The sequence below is a fragment of the Dipodomys merriami genome, unplaced genomic scaffold, assembly GCF_024711535.1.
Source record: "Dipodomys merriami isolate MVZ:Mamm:240054 unplaced genomic scaffold, mDipMer1.0.p SCAF_22, whole genome shotgun sequence".
NCBI lineage: Eukaryota > Metazoa > Chordata > Mammalia > Rodentia > Heteromyidae > Dipodomys > Dipodomys merriami.
In genome coordinates, this window is record NW_027203604.1 from 13,516,743 (window position 1) to 13,541,560 (window position 24,818).

General features: G+C 46.7%; 2 protein-coding genes across 13 annotated transcripts in view; both read left to right on the forward strand.

Moving 5' to 3' along the window:
* Nucleotides 1-826: 826 nt before the first annotated feature.
* Cdk20 (cyclin dependent kinase 20) lies at nt 827-10,593 on the forward strand. Of its 2 annotated transcripts, XM_070033356.1 has the most exons (8): nt 827-1,157; nt 1,530-1,643; nt 5,440-5,628; nt 5,838-5,959; nt 6,103-6,165; nt 6,871-6,994; nt 7,345-7,500; nt 9,677-10,593. In XM_070033356.1, the coding sequence occupies exons 1-8, from the start codon at nt 1,083-1,085 to the stop codon at nt 9,872-9,874; spliced, it is 1,041 nt and encodes a 346-aa protein (XP_069889457.1). In that variant the 5' UTR covers nt 827-1,082; the 3' UTR covers nt 9,875-10,593. The 2 variants fall into 2 exon arrangements, with proteins under 2 accessions (XP_069889457.1, XP_069889458.1); XM_070033357.1 differs by lacking the exon at nt 6,871-6,994.
* A 14,056-nt stretch (nt 10,594-24,649) lies between these two features.
* The window catches only part of LOC138834718 (putative serine protease 47), a 50,283-nt gene continuing 50,114 nt past the window's right edge, over nt 24,650-24,818 (forward strand). For 4 of the 11 annotated variants that reach the window (XR_011374241.1, XM_070033358.1, XM_070033362.1 and 1 more), the window contains exon 1: nt 24,652-24,786. Coding sequence is in view for 9 of the 11 variants with exons in the window: in XM_070033358.1 (XP_069889459.1) it covers nt 24,697-24,786 (90 nt within the window). In the remaining 2 variants the exon portion in view is untranslated. Of the gene's footprint in view, nt 24,787-24,818 lie in introns of all 11 variants that reach the window. The other 7 variants (XM_070033360.1, XM_070033364.1, XM_070033367.1 and 4 more) reach the window with 5 other exon arrangements.

Sequence of the window (24,818 nt, forward strand, 5' to 3'; positions counted from 1 at the left end):
CCACATTTGGCTTTTTCCTAGCTAATTGGAGATGTGTCTCATGTACTTTCCTGCCTGGACTGGCTTTGAACCGTGATCCTCAGATCTCAGCCTCCTGAGTAGCTAGGATTACAGGTGTGAGCCTGGCACTTGGGTGCTGTCCCTCAGCTTTTCAGTGCAAGGGTAGTGCTCTACCACTTGAGCGACAGCACCACTTCTGGCTTTTTCTGCTTATGTGGTGCTGGGGAATCGAACCCAGGGCCTCATGCATGCAAGGCAAGCACTCTACCACTGAGCCAACTTCCTAGCCCGGAATGGATTTTTGTGCTGCTTTTTGATAAGGAACTAGAACTCACCGCACCTGGTCCAGGCGGCTGGCAGTTATGCTATTTTCTGTAGGTGACTATGGTGAAATCTGCAGTAGAAACATTGACTTGAACTAATTTTAGTAAATAGTAAAATAGATTGTGATAGCGTATACTTCGGAGCTAGATAAATAAGGACTTCTTTGAAAGCCTCAAAAACAATAGAAAAGAAGCTGGGTACTAGTGGCTCACGCCTGTAATCTTAACTCCTCTCCTGAGTAGTAGGATCACAGTTCTAAGCCAGCAAGGGCGGAGAGTCTGGGAGACTTTTATCTCCAAGTAAATCACAGAAAAAGCCGGGAGAGGCGCCGTGGTGGAGCCAGCCTTGAGCAAGAGTTGTTCAGGAACAGCGCCTGGGCCCAGAGTACCAGAGTCCGGACTCGCCCTGAAGCCAGCCACGCCCCCTAGCCCAGAGTCCGGCTTTAGCAGCTGGACACGCCCCCAAGTGCGTGGCTCCGCCCTCTGCGCTGCGCGCCGGGTGACGCCGTGGCGCCGTCGCGAAGACGCGGTGGCCGCCATTGCTCCAGCACTCCCCGCTGCTCACTGCGCTCTGGGTTGATAGAATTAAGTGCACTTCAGCGAGACTTCAGCAGAGGGCCAGGGAAAGGTGCAGTGGAGAACGACCGTCCCTGAGGATTTAGCTTCCGGCTTTCCTGGTCACGTGGCCCGCCGTGGCCCCGCCCCAGCCAGCAGGCCTTGACGTTGCTAGGCTACCGCGTCAGCGTTCGGCTCCGCTGGATGGATCAGTACTGCATCCTGGGCCGCATCGGGGAGGGCGCGCACGGCATCGTCTTCAAGGCCAAGCATGTGGAGGTGAGGCCGCTTGGGGAGCGGGTCCTCATCTTCCTCCGCCCCGTTCCCAGGCTACTGCCCCCCAGGACAGCTGTGGACTTGCTGACGACGTCTAGTCCGCCTCCTTGCCCCGCTCCCCTTCCCCCCCGTCCCATCTTACGGGTGATTTCCTTACCCAGTCCCGGGATGGTCGCAAACCCGTTCCTCTGCACGCTTCGGGAACGCGCGCTCTGGAGGAGAGGCTGGGGGCAGCGGGGCAGGGTGGCCCCTCTCCTCCACACAGATAGATAGCTGTCTCTCCCCCCACCCCCCACCCTGTCTCCTTCCTCTCTTTACCCCCTCTTTCCCAGCCCGGAGTGGACTGGCAGTGTGTGTGTGCTCTTTTCTGCACAGACTGGCGAAATCGTTGCCCTTAAGAAGGTAGCCTTGAGGCGGCTGGAGGATGGCATCCCCAACCAGGCATTGCGGGAGATCAAGGCTCTGCAGGAGATCGAGGACAATCAGTATGTAAGTCAGGGCTGAGCTGGGCCAGGGGACAGCCGGTTCCGAAGCGTTGCTTTCTTGCAGTCTTCCCTCATCCCCACTTCTTCCTGCCTTCTGCCCACTTTACACAGGCCTTCAGGGATCCCTCCAACCCACTCCACTTTGCACAGCCATTAGCTTTCTTGTTCCTGACTACCTTGTTGACTGTTTTCCCTCATTCTCCTAATTTATTCCTCATTCCTTCAGTTGCATTCCGTAGTGATTTGTGCGTGTGAATACACTGGTACCAGCACTGGAACTTAGGACCTAGGCGCCGTCCCTTAGCTTTTTTCACTCAAGGCTGGTGCTCTACCAGTTGAGTCACACAACTACTTCTGGGTTTTGCTGATAAATTGGAGCTAAGAATCTCACAGACTTTTTTTTTTTTTTTTGGGTCCGGTCATGGGGCCTGAACTCTGGGCCTGGGTGCTGTCCCTCAGCTCTTCAGCTCAAGGCTAGCACTCTACCACTTGAGCCACAGCGCCACTTCCGGCTTTTTTCTTTTTGCTTATGTGGTGCTGAAGAATCGAACCCAGGGCCTCATGCATGCAAGGCAAGCGCTCTACCACTGAGCCACCTTCCCAGCCCCCTCACAGACTTTTTTTATCCACGTTAAACATCAAACCATGATCATCTGATCTCAGCCTCCTAAGATTGCAGGCATGAGCCACCAGTACCCAGTGGTTTGTTTTGCATGCTTCAGATTGGACCCAGGGCCTCATTCATGCTAAGCAAGTCTCTATCTCTAAGCACACCCCATCCCAAGTGTTACTTGTAATGATAATTAGCTCCCCAACTCACTGGGGTTTGCTCTGGGTCTCATGCTCTTGCTTAACTTTTTTTTTTTTTTTTTTGGTCGGTCGTGAGGCTTGAATTCTGGGCCTGGGCTGGCTTTGAACCTCAGATCTCAGCCTCCTGAGTAGCTAGGATTACAGGCGTGAGCCACCAGCGCCCGGCACTTGCTTAACTTTTTGGCTCAAGGTTGGTACACTGCCACTTGAGCCACAGCTCCTTTTCCAGATTTTTGCTGGTTAATTGGACACAAGAATCTCAAGGACTTTCCTTCCTAGACTGGCTTTGAACCCATGATCCTCATGAATACCTAGGTTTACAGGTGTGAGCCACTAGTGCCCAGCTTCCCACTGTGCTTTTTATAAGCTGTATTGTTAGATTCTCATTACTTGCCAGGGTGCTTATTAATTTTTTTTTCTCAATCAAGAGGAGGAAGTTACATCATTATTTCCTGGGCTCTCAGCTGATATGTGGAGCCTCTAGCTCAGTCTGATTGAGAAGTACAGATGTCTTCCTTTGAGCCTCCTGTAAGTTCTGCCCTGTGTAGGACACTGAGAGGAAATGGTCCTGGCTCTTGAGAACTTAAGTATAATGGAGACAGAAGTGATAGAGTTCACCACTTGGCATCATATGTGCAGTGACAGGGAAGGGGTATGGGGACAGAGGAGGAATCTTACACTCCAGCAGTATTATTCTCTCTCTCTCTCTCTCCTCTCTCTCTCTCTCTCTCTTTCTCTCTTTTTTTTTGTCAGTTGTGGGGCCTCGGCACTGTCCCTGAGCATTTCAGCTCAAGGTGAGCACTGTACCTCTTGAGCCACAGCACCACTTCCAGTTTTCTGGTGGTTAATTAGAGATAAGAGTCTCATGGACTTTCGTGCCCAGGCTGGCTTTGAACCGCTATCCTCAGATCTCAGCCTCCTGAGTAGCTAGGATTACAGACGTGAGCCACCAGCGCCCAGCTGCATTATTGTTCTTTATGCTGTTCTATGTCAGAGTAGAGAACATACTTGACTTCCCAGTCTTATTCTGTGGAGATGCTGGTGATAGATTGGATGACAGATGCATATTGTAAGACTTTAATGTGTCCATGATTTTGTATGAAAACGTTAGCTATATGAATATGAATCAGTATACCTTATATGTTGTAAAATCTGGTATCATCTGCTTCAAGATGAACTGCAGGTAGTAAGATTTTAATTTTTCCTTTGTAGTTTGTATAGTATCTGAATATATGAATGTGTTTTGATCAGTAAAATGAGTACATACTACCAGAAAAATCAGAAAATTGTAATAAGGCCCTTCTTTGTTTTCCGTCATGGGGCTGGACCTCAGGGCCTGGCCACTGTTCCTGAGCTTTTGTGCTCAAGGCTAGTGCTCTACCATTTTGAGCCATAGCACCATTTCTGGTTTTCTGGTGGCTAATTGGAGATAAGAGTCTTTCAGTCTTTCCTTCCTAAGCTGGCACTGAACTGTAATCCTCAAATCTCAGTCTCCTGCACAGCTAGGATTACAGACGTGAGCCACCACCACCCAGTGCCATTCAGGCATCTGAGGAAAGTAGAGGGCTTCCAGGCATTCACAGGTGGATATGTGGAGAGAGAGAGATCCATAAGGATGCTAATGATATGGTCACTGCATCTGTTGGTATGCAGTCCTAATGGTTCCATCTTAAAATATATTGCAGATTTGTCCCCAGCACAGATTACTATCACCACTAACCACTAATCCCTGCAGTAGGATGCCTAAGAAGTGACCAGCACTAGTATAAACTCTAGAAGCACAGACATAAAGGATATTCCATTCTCATATCTCTCTAGCCTCTGTACTAGCCTTAGAACCTTGCACTTGTTGTCTTATTCAGACTTCTGCCCAGATCTCTGAATAACTGGTTCCTACTGAGCCAGAGTTCACTCCATCTAAATAAATTATGGCTTTTTCCACTGTTGCAAAAGCACCCCGCTCTCTGGTATTTATATATCTGTTCCTATGCCTTCTAGAACCTGAACATATTTCTGTCTATTGATTTAGTTGTTGATTATTTGTCCTCTGTGCTGTGAGCTCCAGAGAGCACACTGCCCTGTGGAGCCTGGCCCTACAAAACTGGTAGTGCCAGTGTAGGATGTATCTTCATCTGTCCCAGCACCAGAGAAGATATGTCCTGGGTTTCCATCCCTGGGTGGTGGAATTTAATGCCCCAGAGGAAGCATGAGACAATCTGTGCTCTGCAGATGGTTTTCAGAAGGATTGGCTGGGTTGAGTGGTCAGATGTTGCCTACCAAGTTACCTTCTTCTAACCTTTTTACTATTAGTGGAGAGTTAGAATGACTACTACTTGACCTCTCTGGCTCTGAACTCAGACCCTATATTTATTTGCTTGCTTGCTTTTTTCCTTCCTTCCTTCCTTCCTTCCTTCCTTCCTTCCTTCCTTCCTTCCTTCCTTCCTTCCTTCCTCTCTCCCTCCCTCCCTCCCTTCCTTCCTTTCTCCCTCTCCCTCTCCCTCTCCCTCCCTCTGTCTCTCTCTGTGTGTCTGTCTTTGTCTCTGTCTCTCTGTCTGTCTCTGTCTCTGTCTCTCTCTCTCTCTCTCTTTGAGCAAGTCTGGGGCTTGAACTTTGGGATTACAAATGAACCACTGGAGGCTGGGAAGGTGGCTCAGTGGTAGAGTGCTTGCCTTGCATGCCTGAGGCCCTGGGTTCGATTCCTCAGCACCACATAAGCAAAAAAGAAAAAAGCCGGAAGTGGCACTGTGGCTCAAGTGGTAGAGCGCTAGCCTTGAGCTGAAGAGCTGAGGGACAGCGCCCAGGCCCAGAGTTCAGGCCCCAAGACTGGACCAAAAAAAAAAAAAACAAAAAACAAATGAACCACTGGCATGGGGCCCATGTTGCTTTCTTGGTCTTCCTGGGCCTTTTGTCAGGGAACTGGCTCCAGTTACAGGGTCGCAGAGGAGGTCTGGTGAAATGAGTGTGGGAGCTGACAGAATGCCTTCCCTCAGGTGGTGCAGCTGAAGGCTGTGTTCCCGCATGGGGCAGGCTTTGTGCTGGCCTTCGAGTTCATGCTGTCTGATCTGGCTGAGGTGGTACGCCATGCCCAGAGACCACTGGCCCCAGCGCAAGTCAAGAGCTACCTACAGATGCTGCTCAAGGGTGTTGCCTTCTGCCATGCCAACAACATCGTGCATCGGGTCAGTCCCATTTTGGGCCAAGGTCAGGGGTAGCCCTTGAAGAAGGTATGCCCAAGAGGGTCAGAGCCAGCAGGTAAGCAGCCAGGGGCAAAGCTCTAGAACAGATAGCAGCAGCTCAGGCTGCCCTGTAGAGTCAGCCTGCCAAGTCTTCCCATCCTGCACTCCTATAGGGGATTCAGAGGGACTGATGCCTCCTTTTGTATTCTCAGGACCTAAAACCTGCCAACCTACTTATCAGTGCTTCAGGCCAGCTCAAGATAGCTGACTTCGGTCTGGCCCGGGTCTTTTCACCTGATGGCAATCGCCTCTACACACACCAGGTGGCTACCAGGTAAGGGCCTGTATCCCCTCTAACCATGTTTCTGGAGAAGAGATAGTCTGTGCTTTCTGTTCAGACATGGCTGAAATGAACTCAAGCAGTTTCCTGCAGACCAGTGGCCTGGCTGTGACCTCCAAGCCTCTTTTTTTCCCCAGGTGGTACCGAGCCCCTGAGCTCCTATATGGCGCCCGCCAGTATGACCAGGGCGTTGACCTATGGTGAGTCTCCTAGGGACACACGAGGGTAATGTGGGCCATGGAGGAGTCCATCATGGTTGGGGTAGTCTACACTTCGGGTGTTTCTCATAGTGATTTTTCTTTTTTTGAGCTGATATTGGAGCTTGAACTCAGGGACTGGGCACTGTCGCTTAGCTTTTTTTGTTTTTTGCTCAAGGTTGGTGTTCTTCCACTTGAGCAATACCTCCACCTCCAGCTTTGTGGTGGTTAATTGGAGGTAAGAGTCTTACAGACTTTTCTGCTGGGACTAGCTTCACACCTCAGTCCTCAAATCTCAGCCTCCTTAAGTAGCTAGGATTACAGGCATGAGCCACTGGTGCTCAGCTCCTATAGTAATTTTTTTTAGCCTGATGGGAGACAGAGGAATAAAGTATCCCAATAGAGAAGCTTCTGGGCTTGCAGGGGAGTGGTTTGAGGCTCAGCACATGGACTTCCAGGGTGACATGTACAGGGGTTAAACCCTAGATTGAGACATCTCTGGGCTAGTCAGAGGCCTGTGTCACTGAGTTGGAGCCATTTAGGATTTTCTCTGTCTTCTAGAGCTGAACCCTTTCACTGTACTGAGAGCTGTATACTTGGACTGGAAGACTCTGGGCCTTGACCCTGGTGGGGGGTGTTTGAACTGATGTGGTGGGTCTATATCTCACAGGATGTGATCTAGAGCTACTTGGGGCTCTGTTTCCACAGGGCTGTGGGCTGCATCATGGGGGAGCTGTTAAATGGGTCTCCACTTTTCCCTGGAGAGAACGACATTGAACAGCTTTGCTGTGTGCTTCGTATCTTGGGGACCCCCAGCCCGCAAGTCTGGCCGGTTTGTAGGGACCCTTGGAGGGGAGGGTGTTAAGCAGGTTGGCTCCATTCCCAAATAAGAAGTGATGGCATCTTTTCTCACTTTCTCTCATGGCCCCAACCTCCCTTGTTTGACAGTGACCACTGTGGTGGCCCAGCAGGAGGTTCCTTCCTCTTGCCCTCCTGGCGGCTAGGTCCTATCTTCTGCCTGATCCTACCCCAGGACCCACATGCTTAGTGGGCACTGGGAAGGTTTGGGGTGGATGCAGAGTGGGAGCGTGAATGATAGGGAACTGAGGGAGCCTGAGAATGTGAGGCTCCGAGAACTCTGGGTGTGGAGCTGCGCTCAGAGACCCCTTCTTCCTCACCCAGGAGATCACAGAGCTGCCCGACTACAACAAGATCTCCTTTAAGGAGCAGGCACCAATACCACTGGAGGAGGTGTTGCCTGACGCCTCTCCTCAGGCCTTGGACCTGCTGGGCCAGTTTCTCCTCTACCCTCCTCATCAGCGCATCTCTGCCTCCCAGGTAAGGAAAGAGCCTATGGCCACTGTCTCTTCCCTCAGCACCATCTCTTCTCCTCACCCTCCCTGCCTTGTTGCCTTGTATTCAGCAACCTTGAGACCCATCTGGTCATCTCTCAGAACTCATAATGGAACTCAGCACTGGTGGCTCACATCTGTTATCCTAGTTGCCAGCCCAGGTAGAAAATTCTTTGAGACACTTTTTTTTTTCTTTGAATTGTGCGGTCTTTGGTCTTGAAGTCAAAGGGCCTGCATACTGTCCCTAAGCTTCTTTTTGCTCAAGGCTAGTACTCTACCACTGGAGCTATAACTCCACTTCTGGCTTTTTCTGAGTAGTTTATTGGAGATAAGAGTCTCACAGACAGGAACTTTTCTGCCTAGGCTGGCTTTGAATGGCAATCCTCTGATCTCAGCCTCCTGAGTAGATAGGATTTCAGGCAGGAGCCACCAGTGCCTGGCCTGAATCTATCTAATCACGTACCCAAAATCCAGAAGTAGAGTTGTTACTTAAGTAGTATAGCACTAGCCTTGAGTTAAAAAAAAGCTCTGAAACAACACTCAGGCCCTGATTTCCAGCACCAGTACTGGTACTGGCTCATAATGGGCCAGGACCTAAGAAGATAGAGGACTCAGGGTAGGTTCTACTTTTCATGAGCAAACGCCACTGGGCATCCCAGCATTTCCTGTGAGGCTTCGGGAGAGCAAGGGTGATATGTTGGGTCTCATAGGAAAGTACAAACTTTGTGGCAGGAGAGTCTCTGGGGACTGGTAGTTTTTATCTCTTCAGCACTAAGTACTCAGCATGAGACCCAGGCCTGACAGATACTGAGCAGCAACAGATACTGAGCTCTTCCAGCCTCTGAATCCCATCCCCACCCTCTAGTGGCAGCTGTGGCCCAACAAGGTCATATGAGTGTGGTGGCAGTCCCTAGAGAGCCCTTAGATTTTTTTTTCCCCCCTCTTCAGTGTGGGGCAAGTTTAATTAAGCCTGAGGTGGCAGAGAAGAGTTGGCCTGCCAAAGATAGAGACAGTGAGCAGTAGCCTGGAGGAGCGAGGACAGGAAGGCTGGTCATGGCTAGAAGGCAGGGAAGGACATGAGCTGGTAGGCTTCACAGCCTGGCTTCTAGAATGCTTTTCAGTCAGTACCAGACACCTTCAGTCTCCACTGTCAGTGGCCTCTCAGTGGGGCTCTGGCTGGTCACTTCTGACCTGGATCATCTTCTGGAAGTTGCATCTCTCCTTGTTCCATCGAATCTGTTCACCTGGCAGATAGAGTGATGTTGTGTAAGCAGAGCAGGTCACCTTCCTCCTCTACCAGGGTTCTCCTGTGGATTCTTACTTAGAGGAAAAGCCAGAATCCTTCTCCTGATCCTGCCTGCTGTTGGCCCCATGCCCGCTCCTGTCTAGCCCCAGGGCCTCTCCTGGGTCTCTGCTCCTTTGCCTGGCTGTGAGCAATCTTCCTAGGCCTCCTGAAACTCAGGCTTGCCCTTCTCTCCAGTGGCCCTCACTATACTTTTTGTGTGTGTGTGTGTGTGTGTGTGTGTGTGTGTGTGTGTGTGTGTGTGTGTGTGTGTGTGTGTGTGTGTGTGTGTGTGTGTGTGTGTGTGTGTGTGTGTGTGTGTGTGTGTGTGTGTCTGTCTGTCTGTCTGTCTCTCTGTCTGTATGCTGGTTATGGGGTTTGAACTCAGGACATGGGCATTTAGCTTTTTCATACAAGGCTGGTACTCTACCACTTGGGTCACACAACTCTACTTCTGACTTTTTGCTAGTTAATTGGAGATAAGAGACTCATAGACTTGCCTGCCCGAGGCTGGCTTCAAACAATAAACCTCAAATCTCAGCCTCCTGAGTAGCTAGGATTGCAGCAAATACCTGTAGTCTATTCCACCATTCTAAGTCCACCACCTCTCCAGTCTTCCTGTTTCTTCTCTCTTCCTTTCCCAAGGACTGATCAGTACTGGGCATGCTCTTTATTTTTTCATCTATCTGGTTTATTAACTCCCACCTCCACTATTGACAAGGCAAAGCTTGGTCTGTTTTGTACACCATTGTGTTCTCTGTAGGACAGTGCTTCAGACAAGTGGGCATCCAGCCAAGACTTGCTGAGCCAGCTGTGTGTGTGAGTCAGGTCGGGGTAGAGGTGGTGATGGCCTCCTTTGTTCCTCACTTGCCATCTCCAGGCCCTCCTGCACCAGTACTTCTTCACAGCTCCTCTGCCTGCCCACCCATCTGAGCTGCCAATTCCACAGCGTCCAGGGGGTCCTGCCCCCAAGGCCCATCCAGGGCCCCCCCATGTCCATGACTTCCATGTGGACCGGCCTCTTGAGGAGTCGCTGTTGAACCCGGAGCTGATTCGGCCCTTCATCCCAGAGGGGTGAGACCCTGACCCAGGTCCTGCCTGCCTGATGCCAGCTGTCTCTTGCCTGACTCCATCTTCTAAGGCTTCTCTGTGGCCACACTGGGTCCATTCCACACCTTGCCTTGCTCATTAGTCCCCTCAAGGGCTGGTCTCAAGGAGACAAGAGGTGATGCTAACCAAAGAGATGAGGATGTCAAGCCTTTGGCCAGCTGACTCAGCTGTCAGAAATAGTGAAGCTGTGGCTTAGAGCTGATTCTTGAGGCACTGCATGCTGCTCGAAGACATTCCCGTAGGTTCCATCTGGGGGAGTTGCCAAGGGTAGGATGGCCTCATGGCAGAAAGTCAGCTGGGAAGGCGGGTTTGCTTTGGCTTGGGTCTCAAAAACAGGGAACTCTAGTTCAGTATTTAAAATGTATGTAAAATCTCCAAGTGGATCTGCCTGTGCCTGTGTTTCTAACAAAGGGAGTGGCAGAGGTGGCATTCTCCTGGCCCTGGGTTTTAGGGATTACGTAGAGGTGACTCTAGTCATGGCTACTTTTGTTAGAGGGCTTCCTATGTGCTTCATATGACTGTTTACTTGGAATTGAAGTGGCCAAAAATTGAGGCCTAGGGATGGACAGCTTGGGTGGTGATCCTGCAGCAGACCCGAAGCCACTCCCCAGATGGGGATGAGCCAGAGGCAGCTGTGCAAATAAGGAAACTGACATCCTTAGAATTTGTTTATTCAATAAATCTCAGTATAACCCATGTTGCTTGTTTATTCTTATTTCATACTAACTTGATAAAATGGTTCTAAAAAGTATATGGAAATGCAAAGTAGAAGCAAGTAGAAGAGAATGAAAAGACTCCACCTACCAGATATCAAGACTTATGAGAAGGTTATACATAATTAAGGATATTGGTTTAGGGATACGTCGTACTTCATCTTAGCAATCTTTTATTCTTTTTTTTTTTTTTTTTTTTTTGTCGTGGGGCTTGAACTCTGGTCTTCGCACTGTCCCTGAACTCTTCAGCTTAAGGTGAGCACTTGAGCCACAGTGCCACTTCCGGTTTTCGAGGGGTTTATTGGAGACAAGAGTCTTACAGACTTTCCTGCCCGGGCTGGCTTTGAACCACGACCCTCAGATCTCAGCCTCCTGAGTAGCTAGGATTACAGGCATGAGCCACTGGCACTTGGCAGCAATCTTTTTTTTTTTTTTTGGTCAGTCGTGGGGCTTGAACTCTGGGCCTGGGCGCTGTCCCTCAGCTCTTCAGCTCAAGGTGAGCACTCTACCACTTGAGCCACAGCACCACTTCTGCTTATGTGGTGTTGGGGAATCGAACCTAGGGCCTCATGCATGCAAGGTAAGCACTCTACCACTGAGCCACCTTCCCAGCCCTTGGCAGCAATCTTTTAGTCTTAAAATTTTTTTTTACAAGTAATTGGAATGAACTCAAGGTCTCATGATTATAAGGCAGGTGCTCTACCATTAAAACCATGCCGTCAGCCTTTTTTACCTTATTTTTTCAATTGTGGGCTTGAACTCAGGTTTTTGGCTCAAGATTCTACCACTGTGAGCCACAGCTCCACTTGTGGTTTTCTGGTGATTAATTGGAGATAAGAATCTTATGGACTTTACTGCCTGGGCTGGCTTTGAACTGCAATTCTCAGATCTCAGCTTCCTGAGTAGCTAGGATTATAGGCATGAGCCATTGGCGCCCAACATCTTGGTTATATTTGAGGTAGGGTCTCACTTTATACTTGGGCTTTCTGAGGCTGTGATCCTTCTACTTCTGCATCCCCATGTCACTGGAAATGACAGGGATCCCCAGTCATTGATTGAGATGGAATCGTCTCACAAACTTTTTTTCCCTCCCTGGGGCTTGAGCTCAGGGCCTCGGTCTGTTCCTGAGCCTCTTTGTGCTTAAGGCTATCACTTTACCATTTAATCCACAGTTCCACTTCCCCGCACAGTCCTGTAGCTTGAACCTGACCGGGGCACTGTCCCTGAGCTTCTTTTGCTCGAGGCTAGTAGTCTATTGCTTGAGCCAAAGAGCCACTTCTGGCTTTTTTCTGTTCATGTGCTACTGAAGAATCAAACCCAGGGCTTCATACATGCTAGGCAAGCATTCTACCAATAAGCCACATTCCCAGTCCCCTCACAAACTTATGTAAGGCTGGCCTCAGACTCTGATCCCTGCTTCTAGAGCAGCTAGGGTTACAGGCTTGAGCCACTGTGCCCAGCAGCAATCCTTTATTTATTATTATTATTTTTGTGTGTGCTGGTTTTGGGGCTTAAACACTGGGCTAGGACTCTCTCCCTTAACTCTTTTGCTCAAGGCTAGCACTCATCATATGAGCCACACTTCTATTTCTACATCTTTGCTTGTTAATTGGAGACAAGAGTCTCATGGATTTTCCTGCCTGGCCTGGTACAATTCTCAAATCCAAGTCTCCTTAGTTGCTAGGATTATGGGCATGATCCACCAGTGCCTGGCTACAATCCTTTATTTATTTATTTTTTGGTGTTTTTTTTTTTTTTTTGGGGTCCGGTCCTGGGGCCTGAACTCTGGGCCTGGGTGCTGTCTCACAGCTCTTCAGCTCAAGGCTAGTGCTCTACCACTTGAGCCACAGCGCCACTTCCGGCTTTTTTTTTTTGCTTATGTGGTGCTGAGGAATGGAACCCAGGGCCTCATGCATGCAAGGCAAGTGCTCTACCACTGAGCCACCTTCCCAGCCCCCAATCCTTTATTTTTAAAGTAGTTTTCATATACATAAATTTTTCTGTGAGCATCTGACTAATAGCACTATGGCCACTGGCCTGTCAGTGAGGAGGGGAAGACTAAACACCAGATGTTCCTTTCAGAAAATTCTGATGCTTCCATGATCTGGCCTGTTTATTTCTCTGGCCATATCTTCTGTAGACTAAGCTGTGGTCAAACTCAGCGCAAAGGCCCAGAGTTCAGGCCCCACGACTGGAACCCCCTCCCCACCCCCACCGCAAAAAAAAAAAAAGAATATACATAAGCAGCTGGGTGCTGGTGGTTCATGCCTATAATTCTAGCTACTCAGGATCATGATTCAAAGCCAGCCCAGGCAGGAAAGTCAAGGAGACTCTTATCTCCAATAAACCACCAGAAAACCAGAAGTGGCACAATGGTACAAGTGGTAGAGTGCTGGCCTTGAACTCAATTGCTGAGAGCACCCAGGCCCAAAGTTCAAGCCCCATGACCAACCAACCAAAAAAAAAAAAAAGAAGAAGAAGAATATACATAGGCAACAACAGGAAACTAGGATTTCCAAATTGTTTTCTAGGCATAGACTATTCTACAATTCTGCATGCTTAGGGCCCTACTAGTACTTTCTGGGAGTAATAATAGAGTTAGAATAAAGTATGCAATATTCAGAGCTTCAAGGAAAAATGGAAAAATATAGAAGGTATGTATTGTATATCTGGCACATAGTAAGATGGTAGTTTTAAACTAAAAATATCAGTAATTTAGATGTAAACAGAGTAAATGATCTGAGACAATGATTGTCATCTCAGAAAAGGAAGTGAAGCTGGTATGTTTTGGCAGGGAGGGGCAAGGGATTGAGACAGTTATACTGTGCAATCCAGGCTGGCCTTAAGTTCACAATCCTGCTTCAGCTTCCCTATTGCTGGGATTATAGTCATGTGCCTCATTTCCTGGAATTGCATTTTCAAGAGAAATCACATTTCTTAGAAATGTATTTTCAAGAGAGAAATATAAAATGCAAATACTAGAAATTTACAAATGAAAGGATAAAAATTGTATTTTTATATCAAACAGATTTTAAGGCAAAGAGAATAAGCAGGGGTAAACATTAAATTTTAATAGATATATTCAATGAGCTGGCAAAATTTGCTACATTTGTATGCACGTAACAATATAGTCTCATTGTTTGATGTTTTTGTTTTCTGAGACTTGGTCTTTGTGTTGCTAGGTTGGCTACAAGCTCGAGTCTTTAAATTTTGAGATAAATAGAAATAGTAAAAGAACTAAAAAGTTGGCTTAAAAATAGCCCTCTCAGGGGCTGGGAAGGTGGCTCAGTGGTAGAGCGCTTGCCTTGCATGCATGAGGCCCTGGGTTCAATTCCCCAGCACCACATAAGCAAAAAGAGAAAAAGCTGGAAGTGGTGCTGTGACTCAAGTGGTAGAGTGCTAGCCTTGAGCTGAAGAGCTGGACAGCGCCCAGGCCCAGAGTTTAGGCCCTAAGACCGGACCCCTCCCCAACCCCCCCCCCCCCCAAAATAGCCCTCTTACCAGGCGCTGGTGGCTCATGCCTATAATCCTAGCTACTCAGGAAGCTGAGATCTGAGGATCACAGTTAAAAGCCAGCCCTGGCCGGAAAGTCCGTGAGACTCTTATCTCCAATAAACCACTCAAAAAACCAGAGGTGTTGCTGTGGCTCACGTGGTAGAGTGCTAGCCTTGAGCTGAAGGGCTGAGGGACAGTGCCCAGGCCCAGAGTTCAAGCCCCACGACTGACAAAAATAAAAATAAATAAAAACATAGCCCTCTCACAAAACAGCACAAGAAGAAAAAATAATATAAAAAAATAAGGCAATTTGACCAAATAGGTAATCAAATTGACTTAATGGTATATATTCTTAAAAATCAACCCAGTCTTGAGAAGCCATCAGAAAAGACAATTCCAGTAAGGAACACTGCAATCTCAGGAGCTGAGCATCTAAAATATGGAAAAGGTCTTTTCTGAGAGATGAACAGTGCAAATAGAGACTTTCCAGAAGAGGGAAGAAGGAACTAGGAATAAGCAGACATCATGATCAAGATGATTTTTCAGGAATGTTTATTGTCTATTGTCTACAAATTCTTGGATGAGCCATTAAAAGCTTGTCTAAGCTTAGAGATGCACCAAAGTTAAGAGTCTAAGGCACAAAGAAAATCCTTAGTGAAGTTTGGTCAAGACATTGAATAGGGCTGGAAAGGTGGCTCAGTGGTAGCGTGCCTACCTTGCATGCATGGGGGCCTAGATTTGATTCCTCAGCACCACAAAAGCAGAAAAAGCCAGAAGTGGGGCTGTGGCCCAAGTGGTAGAGGGCTAGTCTTGAGCTGAAGAGCTGAGGGACAGTGCCCAGGCCCAGAGTTCAGGCCCCACAACCACTACCACCACCAACAACAAAAGACACTGAGTAATTAACCAGCGTCATTTGTAATCTCAGTTACTTAGAAGGCTGAGTCAAGAGGATTACCAGGAGTTCCAGGCCAGCTAAGACTACTAATGTGGCACAAGTAGAGTATTTGCCTAGCATGAGTGAGGCCCTTAATTAGATCTCCATTACTACAGAAATAGGGCTGGAGGCTAGGCATATAGTTAGTGGTAGAATGTGTGCTTAGCATGCACAAGACGTAGTTTCAATTCTTTTTTTTTTTTTTGGTCGGTCGTGGGGCTTGAACTCTGGGCGTGGGCTCTGTCATTGTGCTCTTCAGCTCAAGGCGAGTGCTCTACCACTTGAGCCACAGCACCACTTCCAGTTTTCTAGTGGTTTATTGGAGATACGAGTCTCAGGGACTTTCCTGCCCAGGCTGGCTTTGAACCACAATCCTCAGATCTCAGACTCCTGAGTAGCTAGGATTACAAGTGTGAGCCACCAGCACCCAGCCTAGTTTCAATTGTTTGCACCAAAGAAGAAAAAGAAAAAGGCTGAAAATAATCTGTGCATCTACCACAATTTTTTATTTTTATTTATTTATCTATATTTATTTTTTTGCCAGTTCTGGGGCTTGAATTCATGGCCTGGGCACTGCCCTTGAGCTTTTTGCTCAAGGCTAGCACTCTACCACTTGAGCCACAGCACCATTTCTAGCTTTTTCTCTTTATGTGGTACTGAGGAATCAAACCCAGGGCTTCATGAGTGCTAGGCAAGCACTCTACCACTAAGCCACATTCCCAGCCCTACCACAATTTTAATAAAAGCAATTATATTTAACTAAATAGAAATAAAACAATAATAGAATAGAAAATTATGAAATGTAGAGCAACAAAGTTAAACATTCTTCTAAGAATTAGATAACAAAATTTGGGTGATTGTTGATAAAGAAAGAGAAAGAGAAAAGGACAAATTCTCAATGTCAGAAATGTCAGAGTGTGGGCTGGGAAGGTAGCTCAGTGGTAGAGTGCTTGCCTTGCATGTATGAGGCCCTGGGTTCGATTCCTCAGCACCACATAAGCAAAAAGAAAAAAGCCGGAAGTGGTGCTGTGGCTCAAGTGGTAGAGTGCTAGCCTTGAGCTGAAGAGCTGAGGGGCAGTGCCCAGGCCCAGAGTTCAGGCCCCACGACCGGACCTTTCCCTCCCCATCCTCCCCCCCAAAAAAGAAAAAGAAATGTCAGAGTGCAAGCTGGGCACTGGTGGCTCACACCTGTAATCCTAGCTACTCAGGAGGCTGAGATCTGAGGATGGCAGTTCAAAGCCAGCCTTGGCAAGAAAGTCCATGAGACTCTTATCTCCAATAATAATAATAATAATAATAATAATAATAATAATTAGACACCAGAAAACCGGCAGTGGTACTGTGGCTCAAGAGGTAAAGGGCTTAGCCGGGCGCTGGTGGCTCACGCCTGTAATCCTAGCTACTCAGGAGGCTGAGATCTGAGGATCGCGGTTCAAAGCCAGCCCGGGCAGGAGAGACCGTGAGACTCCTATCTCCAATAAACCACCAGAAAACTGGAAGTGGCGCTGTAGCTCAAGTGGTAGAGCGCTCGCCTTGAGCTGAAGAGCTGAGGGACAGTGCCCAGGCCCAGAGTTCAAGCCCCACGACCGACAAAAAAAAAAAAAAAAAAAAAAAAAAAAAAAAAAAAGAGGTAAAGGGCTTGTCTTAAGCTGAAGAGCAGAGGGACAGCACCTATCCCAGAGTTCCAGCCCCTATGACAGACAAAAAAAAAAAAAAAAAAGAAAAACCCAAAAAACAAAAAGGAAAATTAAGATTTCAAAATACAGTGGGGGGGAGGGGGGAGGCTGGGAAGGGAGGTGAAGGGTAAACAAAGGAGGAGGCTGCAATGCTTGGTAAGAAATGTATGCATTATCCTGCCAATGTAATTGTAACCCCTCTGTACAGTATGTTCTCAAATAAAATAAAATAAAATTAAAAAAAAAATAAAAAAAATAAAAAAGAAAAAGAAAAAAAAAAGATTTCAAAATACAAGAATATAACAGTGTTTATAAATTTGAAATGTGGGTAAAACACTTTCACAGAAAAATGCAATTTATAATAACCAAAACCAAGGAAATTAAGCTGTCTTAAAACTGTTAAGGAAATTGAACATCCAGATAAAATTACTTGCATAATGCATCTTTAGATCCAGATAGCTGCTGAATTAAACCAGGTACTGAGCAGAGCACCAGGATACTTGGGCATAGAAAAAGAAACATACTGAGGTTATTTTGTGATTCCAATTCTGAAATTTAATAAGGATATTATAAAAAATTACATTATGATGATGATGAATATAAAAGAACAAAACATCAATACTTGGTAGTGGTCATTTAAAGAAAATCGAGAATTTTATCTTACAATTTTTTTTTTCTTAAGGAATGAGGTGTGGTTTTGAGTCAGGGACTCACCAAGTAACTCAGGCTGATCCCTCTCAAAGCTTACCTCAAGACTGCCAAACTTGAAATTCTCCACCTCAGCCTCCAGTAGCCAAAATGGCCCTTTGCATCTTTGGATTTTCCATCTGCAGATTGACCCAATCCAGATAAAAAAATATTTGAGCAGAGCATCAGTGGTGCACACCTGCAATCCTAGATACTCCAGAGACTGAGATCTGAGAATCATGGTTCAAAGCCAGCCTAGGAGCCCAGCTCCTGTGGCTCACACCTGTAATCCTAACTACTCAGGAGGCTGAGGTCTGAGGATCACAGTTCAAAGCCAGCCTGGGCATGAAAGTTCGTGAGACTCTTATCTCCAGTAAACCACCAGAAAACCAGAAGTGGCACTGTGGCTCAAGTGGTAGAGAGCTAGCCTTGAGCTGAAGAGCTTAGGGACAGCGTCCAGGCCTAGAGTTCAAGCCCTACGACCAACAACAACAACAAAAAAAGCCAGCCTAGGCAGACAAATCTTAGTAAAAGGCTGGAAGCATATGTATGGCTCAAGTGGTAGAGCACCAGCCTTGAGTGAAAAAGTGAAGCAAGAGTATGAGGCCCTAAATTCAAGCCTCAGGACTGGCATAATTTTTTGTGTATGCCAGTTCTGGGGCTTGAACCCAGGGCCTGAGTGCTGTCTCTGAGCTCTTTTGCTCATGGGTAGGGCTCTACCATTTGAGCCACCCTTCCACTTCTACCCTCCTCTCCACCCCCCCCAAAGGTTAATAATTGGAGATGAGTCTGTCATCCCAAGTAGTGTGTCCAGGTATAAGCTTGACTGAAGGTGGACATTACCATCCTGGGTTGTGGAGGGGCTGCCACTGTGGAAGAACTAGTGCTGGTAACTATGATGGGGCCATGGGTTTGAGCACCTGATGGCCTGGAGCCACAGCACTTCATTTAGAGCCCTTCATTTCTTGAAATGGAAGGAATAAGAAAAATGAAAATGTACAGAAAACCAAGTGTCTGTCTCAGCCCTTCAAGCCCCTCCCAGCAAGTGTGATCAGTGGGGTAGGCCTAAAGTGATCCTTAGTGAACACTGCACATTGTAGTGATCCTGCTCCATGAATACTGCAACAAGTTCTGGACTGAGCAGCCTCCAGGTAGGAAGTCATTGATGGATTTTGAAATTGGTTTTCCAGTGCAGCTTGAGCTGATATCTGTTGGGCTGCAGAGAGGTGTCCAGGTGAGGGAGGTATGATGATGGAAGTCAGTGCTCCACTTTTCTTTCTTTCTTTCTTTCTTTTTTTTTTTTTTTTTTTTGTCGGTCGTGGGGCTTGAACTCTGGGCCTGGGCGCTGTCCCTCAGCTCTTCAGCTCAAGGCTAGCTCTCTACCACTTGAGCTACAGCGCCACTTCCGGTTTTCTGGTGGTTTATTGGAGATAGGAGTCTCACGGTCTCTCCTGCCCGGGCTGGCTTTGAACCGCGATCCTCAGATCTCAGCCTCCTGAGTAGCTAGGATTACAGGCGTGAGCCACCAGCGCCCAGCAGTGCTCCACTTTTCAATGACCCTCCTCCCCATCTTGGAGAAGCAGGAAAGCCTTGAGCTCTGGAGCTATGAAATTGTGGAAGCAGTTTTTCTTGAATGATGTCCTGAGCAGTAGTTAGAAGTTGAACTTTGCCCCCATGGAGAGCCTTTAATGCTTTTCTTCTCTGGAAGAAGAAACGTGTGGAAACGAGCTAACTATCATTCTGAGTGTCCAGAGGAAAGACAAAATGGAAAGGCAAAGCTTATTTTCTTTAGACTTATTTTCCACTAAATGTGACAAAATTCAATTAGTTTGCAATTCATGGATCACAAGATAAAAGACTTAGGAAGCCTTTTATCCTGTGCCTCAACAGGAACTGCAAGAAGGACAAGAACCTGAGTTGGTTTTTCTCAATATGCAAGAGACACAGCTGTCAATTTCCAAACTCAAGCCAAGAATTTCCATAGGAGGTTGGGAATGTGGCTTAGTGGTAGAGTGCTTGCCTAGCATGCATGAAGCCCCGGGTTTGATTCCTCAGTACCACATACACAGAAAAAGCCACAAGTGGCACTGTGGCTCAAGTGGTAAAGCTCTAGCCTTGAGCTAAAGAGCTCAAGGACAGCGCCCAGGCCCAGAGTTCAAGCCCTACAGCCAACAACAACAACAATAAATTTCCACAGGAACCAAGGAGAAGAAAGTAAAGGACTGTGAGTAAATTATGGACATCAACTGCATTATAGTTCTGTGATCAGTGTGGAGGTAACAGAAACAGCCGAATAACAAAATGCAAGTCCAATATTGTTTGGGGCACAGATGGCACTAAGTCCTCTCTCCTTGATGCCTTATTCTTTAATACAATTAATAAGAATATGAACAGTTTCAAAGAGGTAAAAATTGATCTCAGCAAAAATTACCAGGATAAAAGGGAACATAATTATTGATGAATTAGTGAAGAAAACAGCATAGTAAATGTGATTAACTTCTTAAAGGATGAGAAGAAATAAAATCATAGAGGAGGGATATATTGGTGTTACTGTTTCTCTGACAGTCTCCAGTACCTCAGTTTGCCTGCCAGGGATCACATGAAGTGAACCACAGCAACATTCCTTCTGACTGAAGAGCAAAGCAGGTGGTTTTCCTTAAAGTACCAATGTGAAGACCATAGTGGCCCGGGATCACAGGGCCATTGTGACCCCTTGAAAGCAACTCTCTTTGATGACCTGAATCTAACATTTTATTTGTCTTCTACCAAGCCAGAATACTTTAGTTTTTGGAATGATTTTTTTGGTGATATTCTTAAGGTACCGCTAATGTTGGAAACTTTCAGCTTTTCCTTACAAAGGCAATTATATGACTTCTAAATTTAAACAGTGGTTCTGTTTGCTTACTGTATCAAATCTGCTCATTTAAATTGTAGTTTTCATATTTCTCCCTCTGTGAAAGGAGAAAAAAGTTGATATCATAATTGAGAAGCATCTTATTTGGAGCCAGTGGAATGAAATGTTGGAATATTCGAGAAAATTTTCCACTTGAAAGTGACAAAATGAATTCATATGCAGTTCACATTCCTGGTTTTGGAAGAACTTTGAAGCCCTTCATTCAACATCACGTGAAAAAAAACTGAATATAAAGGCCTGATTTCTGCATACATAACATATTTATCTGCAGGCACAGTACAGGAAAAGCAGAGAAAGCTGTTAGCATAACCATAGAGTCATGTTGATTTTCTTGAGCAATTCACACACTCTTCTCCAGTACTCAAAACAACTCTTACCTGCAGCCCTGAACTCTCTGTTAAAATGAAACCCGATTTTTCTAGACTTTAACACACACAAAAAAGGTCTGATGCATCCTCAATAAAAAAACAAAGAACAGGGGCTGGGAAGGTGGCTCAGTGGTAGAGCGCTTGCCTTGCATGCATGAGGCCCTGGGTTCGATTCCTCAGCACCACATAAGCAAAAAGAAAAAAGCCGGAAGTTGCGCTGTGGCTCAAGTGGTAGAGTGCTAGCCTTGAGCTGAAGAGCTGAGGGACAGCGCCCAGGCCCAGAGTTCAGGCCCTACGATCGGACCCCCAAAAAAACAAAACCCCAAACAAACAAAAAAAACAAAGAACAGTCATATTTCAGCAAAGACCATGGATCCAAACGAGGTCCCGCCAACCCAAGGAGCTTGACTCAACTGCTTTTCAGAATAAACTCAAGAAAAAAATGTCTAAAATAAAAAATAATAGGAGATGAGTTTCATGGACTTTCACAGTGATCCTGAGATCTCAGCCTCTTGAGTAGCTAGGATTGTAGCCATGAGCTACAAGTTAAAAAAATAATTGAACAACAGACAAATAATGTAATATAACAATGAGGGATGGGAAGGTGGCTCAGTGGTAGAGCGCTTGCCTTGCAAGCCTGAGGCCCTGGGTTCGATTCCTTAGCACCATATAAGCAAAAAGAAAAAAGCTGGAAGTGGCGCTGTGGCTCAAGTGGTAGAGCGCTAGCCTTGAGCTGAAGAGCTGAGGAACAGCGCCCAGGCCCAGAGTTCAGACCCCACAACTGGACCCCCCCCCAAAAAACAACAACAACAACAACAACAATGATTTCCATAACAATGATATTACATTCAAACTTTTAAGTAATGCACAGATGATTTCAGTTGTGCAAGAGGTTGGGCATCTTATATATATATACACACTCACACACACACACATATATATATACACACACATATATATGCTGATCATTTTATGTATGAGATTTGAACAGCTGAGAATTTGGTATCTGTGGGAGACTTAGGAAAATATTCTCCACAGACAAAGAGATGGCTACAAAGGAAAAACTAAGGTGTATCCAAACATGTAAATTTGAAAGAATTCATCAGTACCTAAATGTTCCAAGAAAAATGACAGCAGGTGGAAATCTACATTTACACTAAGAATAAAGAGCACTGGGAATTCTAATTACTTGAGTAAATAATGATTTTTTTCCTTTTTCTTTTTTTTTTTCCAGTCCTAGAGCTTGAACTAAGGGCCTGGGCACTGAGCTTCAGTTTTTGTTCAAGGATAGCACTCTTCCACTTGAGCCACAGTGCCACTTACAGCTTTTGCTGTTTATGTGGTACTGAGGAATGGAACCCAGTTCCTCATGCATGCAAGGCAAACACTCTACCACTGAACCATCTTCCCAGCCCCTCTTTGATTTTTGAAAAATACAACTTGCTGTGTTGCTCAATTAGTTTGGATGTCACCATCCTCCAGCCTCAGTCTCCTAAGTGCTGGAATTACAAGAATATACCGGCATGCCTGGCTTTTAGAATCTTCATTCTCAAAACACAAAAAATTGAATTGAACCAACAATTTTAATAAGGAAGTGAATTAACAATTTTAATAATCAAAGATGGGGCTGGGAAGGTGGGTCAGTGGTAGCGTGCTTGCCTTGCATGCCTGAGGCCCTGGGTTCGATTCCTCAGCACCACATAAGCAAAAAGAAAAAAGCCGGAAGTGGCGCTGTGGCTCAAGTGGTAGAGCACTAGCCTTGAGCTGAAGAGCTGAGGGACAGTGCCCAGGCCCAGAGTTCAGGCCCCACAACTGGACCAAAAAAAGAAAAAAACCAAACCAATTTTAATAAGCAAGGAAAGGAATTAATTGGGAATAGTAATCTCATGGAGCAACCCTTAATTTGGGTCCAAAGAAATTCAAGCCAGAATTTGTATTGTAGACCCTGTGAGTTTCAGTGGGTGACCATTTCCACATGGGTTCCTATTGGGAGCCCAGACACAGGCTCCCTTGGCCTGACAAGAGATAAGGCCTCTAGGACGAGCCCTCCCTCCCTGGGAGGACTAGATGTGTTCCTTCTGGCTGCTGTGTTTGCTCCCCACTGTTTGGTTCTGTGTGTTGGAGTGCTAAGTGTGAGCTGGCATGGAAGGAAGTGTGAGCGACTTCTGAGCCACAGAGGGGCAGCAGGGAAGGGAAGAGGACTGCGGAGAGTCACCAGCAGTAGATGCTTTGCAGAGAATGGATTCCTGCTGACCAGAAGTGGCCTTCCTGTCCAAGTTATACGGGGTAATTTTGGCCTGGCATCAGTTGGTTATTTTGAGAATTTTCTTTGTCCAAACAGGAAAACAATCTTTTGGATTGTTTGGTGGCCAGTGGCCAGTTTGTCCTCCGTGTGGGTGTGATGGGACACATGCCACACATTCAACTGTTCTTAAAGCCCAAGCTTGTTTACTTATGTATTTATGAAAACAGCCATTTTATGCATTTTTATTTTTCTCCACTTGTATTTATTTAAAATGAAGCAATATTTTCTAGATCCACAGATATTTTGTATTGAACAGCTTCCTCTTCTCCAGGGCCATCAATGCTTGCTCCTCCATCATTATGTTGACTACAATGTCGTATTTCAATTCTGGTCTTTAAATATCCTTTTTGAAAAAAGAAATTTGTATTAAAAAGTCTTGGGTATTGGTGATTATCTTTGAACCTTAGGTTCTTTTTTTTAAACTGCCAACAAAAAGGTAGCCTTTGTGTACTGGATAAAACAGAGTCCAATGCAGAGAGAGGAAGTAGGTCATAGTGTACAAGGTAGACTTACAAATAAGTCTGTTCAACTTCAAAGGGGTTTGACTAAAATATCTATCCTGAAAACAATGCAGTATTTAATCTGAAATTTTCATTCAGATGCTGATAAATAGGGTGGTCTTAATAAAGACGTTTCATGTAAAAAAAAAATTCAAGCCAGATTTCTGACTTACAGAACTGTATGATAATAATTGCATGTTGACATAGTCACCAAGTCTGGTAATTTGTTAATAAAAATAAAAATATACCTACTTTTTTTTGGGGGGGGGGTCTGGTCGTGGGGCTGTCCCTCAGCTCTTCAGCTCAAGGCTAGCGCTCTACCACTTGAGCCACAGCGTCATTTCCGGCTTTTTTCTTTTTGCGTATGTGGTGCTGAGGAATCGAACCCAGGGCCTCAGGCATGCAAGGCAAGCGCTCTACCACTGAGCCACCTTCCCAGCCCATATACCTACTTTTTGATTTTTAACTTACCCTGAATTTAACAGTCTCATGCTCAACCTAATGAAATCTTCCCTGCCCTGACTTTATCCTCATTTTGATCTTGGCCCTGACTGAACATTCAACTGTCAACCTGGAATCAACTCTGAACATTTACCTGACTGACAATGATCTTGATTCTGACTGTCTCTAGACCAGAACCTGCCCTTGGTCATGAGTTGGACTTGACCTCTTCCCTCTCACATAGCCTTACTAAGATTCTTTTTTGTTTTTTGTTTTGCTGCTTATGTGGTGCTGAGGAATCGAACCCAGGGCCTCATGCATGCAAGGCAAGCGCTCTACCACTGAGCCACCTTCTTAGGTTCCCTCCTCCCTCCCCTCTCCCCCAACTCCCCTTACTAGGATGTTTACCCTGAGCACACCACCACTCATTTTATCTTGACCTTAACTTGATCTTGAACTGAGCGGTTGGGGCAGTGATGGAAAGAGAAATCCTGAGGCCTAGGAGCAGGGCCTGACCGTCAGTATAAAGGGTGGGTGAGGGTCCTCCGGGAGACAGACGAGCGGAAGGGGTGTGTGGGGGAGGGCGGAAGTACCCCCACCGCATTTCAGCTCGGTGGTGGGGGGCACCACGCCTCGGGGGCGGGGCGGAAGTGCGGCTGCGTGGGCGGGGCCTGCGGGGGCGGCGTGCGTGTGGCGCGCGGGCAGGCGGCGCGGCGCGGCGCGGCGGCGGAGGCGGCCGCCTCGGACCGTTGGCGGCATGGTTTCCCGGCTGGGCGTGGACGAGCTTCTGCACGTTTTCTCCTTCCTGGAGGCGCCGGACCTGCTGCGCGCCGCGCAGGTGAACACGGTAAGGGCGCTCCGGGCCGGCGCCGGGGCCCG